The sequence below is a fragment of the Tachyglossus aculeatus genome, chromosome 19 (assembly GCF_015852505.1).
Source record: "Tachyglossus aculeatus isolate mTacAcu1 chromosome 19, mTacAcu1.pri, whole genome shotgun sequence".
Classification (NCBI taxonomy): Eukaryota; Metazoa; Chordata; class Mammalia; order Monotremata; family Tachyglossidae; genus Tachyglossus; species Tachyglossus aculeatus.
In genome coordinates this window covers 11,814,998-11,821,101 of record NC_052084.1, presented here as the reverse complement: position 1 = coordinate 11,821,101, position 6,104 = coordinate 11,814,998, and the positions used below count along the sequence as shown (strand labels likewise).

General features: G+C 46.6%; 1 protein-coding gene across 2 annotated transcripts in view; it reads left to right on the top strand.

Moving 5' to 3' along the window:
* Positions 1-6,104, top strand: part of CENPF (centromere protein F) — a 48,868-nt gene continuing 42,764 nt past the window's right edge. For both annotated transcript variants that reach the window (XM_038761054.1, XM_038761053.1), the window contains exons 1-2: positions 1-47; positions 4,167-4,384. In XM_038761054.1, the coding sequence (XP_038616982.1) occupies positions 4,223-4,384 (162 nt within the window). In that variant the 5' untranslated portion in view covers positions 1-47; positions 4,167-4,222. The remainder of the gene's footprint in view (positions 48-4,166; positions 4,385-6,104) is intronic.

Sequence of the window (6,104 nt, the reverse complement as noted above, 5' to 3'; positions counted from 1 at the left end):
GTGGGGGAAGGCAAGGCCGGTGGCAGCCGGAGCGAAGGGAAGGGAAGGTAAGGAGAAAAATCTCCAGCGGCTGCCTGTCTGCCAACCCCTTTCCCCCCAGACCCAACCCGGTCTGCAGAGATTCGGGGAGCCCAGTCGACTGTAAACTCCTTGTGGGCAGGGATTGCGTCTATCAATTCTGTTATATAGTCCTTTCCCAAGCAGTTCATGCAGTGCTCCCTGTCCCTAGTAAGGGCTTGATAAGTACTGCTAATTGCCATGCTCTCTTGACACCACCAATCGTAAGATAGACTCTTGGAGGGGTAATTAAGGCTGGGGAATGGGGTCGATATCTTGGAGGAACTTTCAGGCTAATAGAGAGAGAGGCCCTCCAAAATGTAAAAACCTGAATGACAGAGATCTACTGTGAACGTCTGCAGCTAGACAGAAGGATACCCTAGATTTAGGTATACTAAATATATATATATAAGGTATACTCCCCCTTCTAGACTGTGAGTACGTTGTTGGGTAGGGGCCGTCTCTATATGTCGCCAACTTGTACTTCCCAAGCGCTTAGTACAGTGCTCTGCACACAATAAGCGCTCAGCAAATACGATTGAATGAATGAATGAACCTACGCATCAAGCAAAAACTCCTCACTCTCGGCTTCAAGGCTGTCCATCACCTCGCCTCCTCCTACCTTACCCCCCTTCTCTCCTCAGCCCGCATCCTCCGCCCCTCTACCGCCAACCACCTCACTGTACCTTGTTCTCACCTGTCCCGCCATCGACCCCCGGCCCACATCCTTCCCCTGTCCTGGAATGCCCCCCTCCCTCCACACATCCGCTAAGCTAACTCTCTTCCTCCCTTAAAAGCCCTACTGAGCGCTCACCTTCTCCAGGAGGCCTTCCCACACTGAGCCCCCCTTTTCCTCTCCTCTTCCCCTCCCCACAGCACCTGTATATATGATTGTACAGATTTATCAATGTATTTTACTTGTACATATTTACTATTCTATTTATTTTGTTAATGATGTGCCTTTAGCTTTAATTCCATTTGTTCTGACGACTTGACACCTGTCTACATGTTTTGTTTTGTTGTCTGTCTCCCCCTTCTAGACTGTGAGCCCGTTGTTGGGGAGGGACCGTCTCTATATGTTGCCAACTTGTCCTTCCCAAGCGCTTAGTACAGTGCTCTGCACACAGTAAGCGCTCACTAAATACGATTGAATGAATAAATGAAGGGCCCGGGCTGCCGGGGGGGCGGGGGGACGACTCATCATTATCATAATAATGATGGTGTTTGTTAAACGCTTACAATGTGCCAAGCACTGTTCTAAGCGTTGGGGCAGATACAAAGTGATCAGGTTGCCCCTCCTGAGGCTCACAGTCTTCATCCCCATTTACAGATGAGGTCAATGAGGCCCAAAGAATAATAAATAATGGTATTTGTTAAGTGCTTACTATGCAAGGATACAACAGCAGACAAGTGGCAGAGTCGGGATTAGAACCCACGTTCTCTGACATCCAAGCCCAGGCTCTTGCCACCAAGCCATGCAATAATAATGATGGTATTTGTTAAGCGCTTACTATGTGCCAAGTACTGTTCTAAGCGCTGGGGCAGATACAAGGTGATCAGGTTGCCCCTCCTGAGGCTCACAGTCTTCATCCCCATTTACAGATGAGGTCACTGAGGCCCAGAGAATAATAAATAATGGTATTCATCAAGTGCTTACTATACAAGGATACACCAGCAGACAAGTGGCGGAGCAGGATTAGAACCCATGTCCTCTGACATCCAAGCCCATGCTCTTGCCACCAAGCCATGCAATAATAATGATGGGATTTGTAAAGCGCTTACTATGTGCCAAATACTGTTCTAAGCACTGGAGAAGATACAGGGTCATCAGGTTGTCCCACCTGGGGTTCACAGTCTTCATCCCCATTTACAGATGAGGGAACGGAGGCCCAGAGAAGTGAAGTGATTTATCCAAGGTCACATAGCAGACAAGTGGCAGAGCTGGGATTGTAATGATGCTATTTGTTAAGCGCTTACTATGTGCCAAGTACTGTTCTAAGCGCTGGGGTTGCCACAAGGTAATCAGGTTGTCCCACCTGGGGCTCACAATCTCAATCCCCATTTTACGGATGAGGTAAAGGACACCCAGAGAAGTGACATGACTTACCCAAGGTCACACAGCAGACAAGCGGCAGAGCTGGGATTAGAACCCATGACCTCTGACTCCTAAACCCAGGCTCTTTCCACTAAGCCACGCTCCTTCTCAAACTGTTTTCTCTGCGGGGCACTGGGGCTTCTACAGTTTCCTCACCATCTCACTTACAAACACTATAAGCGTCGCATGGCATCTTCTATTAATGATAATAGTATCTGTTGAGCGCTTACTATGTCCAGGCACTGTACTAAGCGCTTGGGGTAGATACAGGCTAATCAGGTGGGACAACGAGTTTACAGTCCCTCCACACTGTACGCTCCTGTGAGCAGGCAATGTGTCTGTTTATTGTTTGTTCGTTCATCCATTCAGTAGTATTTATTGAGTGCTTACTGTGTGCAGAGCACAGTACTAAGTGCTTGGAAAGTACAACTCAGCAATAAAGAAGACGATCTCTTCCCACACCGGGCTTAATTCAGTGGTATTTATTGAGCGCTTGGAAAGTACAATTCAGCGATAGAGATGATCCTTGCCCGCAACAGGCTTACAGTCTAGAGGTGGGGAGACTGACTTCAAAACAAGTTTGTGTCCAACCTGATTACCACGTATCCACCTCCAGGGCTTAGAACAGTGCTTAGCACATAGTAAGCACTTAACAAATACCACAATTATTATTATTATCATCATTGTACTCTCCCAAGCGCTTATTACAGTACCCTGTACACCGTAAGCCCTCAATAAATATGACTGAAAGAAAGAATGACACAATCTCTGTCCCACTTAGGGCTCACCATCTTAATCCCCATTTTACAGATGAGGGAACTCAGGCACAGAGAAGTGATGTAACTTGCCCAATGTCACACAGCAGGCAAGCTACAGATCCTGATCTGCATCTCAGGTTCTTCCAACTCTCTGGCCCCGCACTTGTATCCACAAGGCCACGTTGCTTTGGACTAGAGGGTGAGAGGGGCTGGGTTCATCATCATCATAACTGTGATATTTGCCCAACACAGGGGTAACTACAAGTATAATCAGGTCAGACACAGGGCCCACAGGCCAGAGGGGAGTGAGAATGGCTGTTTGCTCCCCCCCCCCACATTTTACAGATGAGGAAACTGAGGCACAGAAAAGTTGAATTGTCTCCCTCTTCAAAGCTGCCAGACTACAGCTCTCCCCATCTTCAATCAATCAGTGGTATTTATTGAGCATTTATTATGTACAGAGTCCTGTCCTAAGGACTCGGGAGAGTACAATACAAGATAATTATCAGACACATTCCCTGCCCATAATGAGTGTACAAGGCCTGTCTGAAGTCTCATGTCTTTCAGGAGGGCCTTACTCAACTTCTATTCTCAAATTATTTCCCCTCCAATGATCATCTCAGTACTTTGTCAGTCAACTCTCACACACCTCCATGGCATGGTGGAGAAAGTAGGCACTTGGGAGGCAGAGGTCAGCATGGGATTAAAGAGTCTTGCTGCATCACTTTTCAAGAAAGTGGTTGACTTTATAAATCTGACGGAAGAAGGTGGCCCTAATAGAGAAGTGTGCAGAAGGGGTCGGTCATTAGCCTAGAGCGCTTACTGGGTGCTGATCGCTGTACTACATTCTTGGGAGAGTACAGTAGAGTTAGTAGGTGTTCAGAGGGAATTAGCCTACCACAGTGTGATTTTTCAGGGGATGCTGTTTAACTGGAATTGGATAAATTCATCACCCAAGTTGAAAACCACTAAACTTAGAACGACACACTTCTACTTCATGATCATATTAATTATTCAACATTGTTTGACTCACTTAAGAAATTAAACCATAGATTGGTGGTGTCTATCATTACGGTATATAGCACATAAAGGAATTATCACTTTGCGGAGGTTTTTGGAATGGTTCTTGATTTATATCAGATAAGTCTATGGGGAAACAAACCCCGTGATGCAAATGGCACCCTCAGTCTCTAGAACTTCATTCCTCTTAAGCCTTTCCAGAGGACCAAATGTAAACTTAACATTTCTCTTTCCAGGTTTGTTTCTTTTTTAAAAGAAAACACTGGTTACCTGGTAAGGACGGCCAGGCAAAATGAGCTGGGCTATAGAAGAATGGAAAGAAGGCCTTTCTACAAGAGCCCTTCAGAAAATTCAAGAGCTTGAAAGCCAGTTAGACAAGCTGAAGAAAGAGCGCCAGCAAAGACAGTTTCAGCTGGAGTCTCTGGAGGCGGCGCTGCAGAAGCAAAAGCAAAAGGTAAAGCGACCCTTCCTTCTCCGATATCCCAGAGCACTGTACAGCTGCTCGGCATCCAAAGTGGCAGGTTAGAGCCCGTGTCAAAGGCAACAACAGAAAAGGGAGCGGCAATGGTGACAACTGCTCATGTGTACAGCAGTAGGTCTGAGCATGGTTTACATTGCAGTTTAAATTGTTTGGATTCACCCAGGAACAATTCCTTGTCTCTGGCCTAAATCAGACCTTCAAACACAGACCTGCATATGGGTCCTACGTGCAGTTATGCCTTTGGGTGGGTTGTACTTTTAAAAAAGACAAGTTATGGTTAAATTCAGCATAAAATAATTACCAACCTATTAATATTAAAATGAAAATGACACTGGTGAATATCTTTAAATGTTCTAACAAATACAAATTTGGTGCTTCTTATAAGTGGAGACAGCTATCCAAACTTCTGCAGACACTTGGAAACTGGGAGCAAAGACTGGAAAGGGACAGGATGAGAGTGACAGAGAGACGCACATTGTCGCACATGCCCACAGAGGAGGCACATTCACGCAGATGATTTTCCCCGCACATTGAGGATGGCAGCAGCAGGTGGATGAGCGAATTGGAGTTGACAGCCCCTCCTCAAATATTGCCTCGCATCCTGGCTTGCCTGGCTTCCTGATCTGGGGTGATGGGATGCTTGGGCCACTGCTCATTGGGGAGTGTGGGATTTGCAGTAGCTGTAGCCACAACAGCAGTAGCCCCATCGGGCTAGTGCAGGAGGCAGTTGACGACATTTGGAAGATGGGAGCCCCAGCTGCTTCTTGGTCCTTCTGCTTCTCTGCTGGGGCTAGCAGTTTCTCTGGCTGCACAAGACCTTTAGGGTTGACAGGCCCACCCCGAGTCTAAACAAACTGCTACTCGAGTGTCAACGGTGATGCTGTAGTATGGAACTCCTGCATGTCTGCTCTGGGCTTTAGCTAATGACACAGGAATCCTGACTAGTAATTATTGGCAATCAGGTCCTTTGCCTGCCTGCTGAGCTGAAGATTTTGTCCCTTCTAGACACCATACTTTAGCCTATTTGTAACTTGTCCTTACGGACAATATTAGTGGAATTGTGAAACATGATTTTTCTCCTCGTGTCCAAGAGCCCCACTCGTTTGGGAGCACGTCCAGGTCGCCACATCGAGGTAGGCAGACATGTGGATTGCAGTTTAAAAATGTCTAGCATCGGCAGAGTAGGGAAGGGGCTAGAGTAGGGGAAAGCCCAGACAGTGGTCTGAGTGGATTTCTTAGGTTGGATGCTGTGAAGTGGAACTTTCCTCTATTTTTGGACATTTAAGATTGAAAAAGTTTAAAACTAAGCCGAGAATTTTCCAGACAACTGAGTCGTGTCCATGGTGGGTTAGGCATTAGGAGTAATTTCCTACCAGAAAAAACTGTTGCACAGTTTAGTGAGTTTTGAAAAGAAATTTGGAGGGTCTCCACTGGGAAACTTTGGAATAGCTCCACCCCTCCCAGGATTAGTTGAGGTGCAGTCATCCTGTCTGAGAACGGGGAATGGACTGGATCAGTGTGTCCAATTTTTTTTTTTTTTGGTTCAATTACATGTTGAAGGCATGAGCAGGATGCGGGGGTTCTCACAAGTTACTTAATACCCAGAAGCCCTCAGGCTTGCACTGGGCATGTGACAGCTCATCAGAAGTATGTCCATAGCCACACACACCAAGAGGTCACCATTGTGCACAGA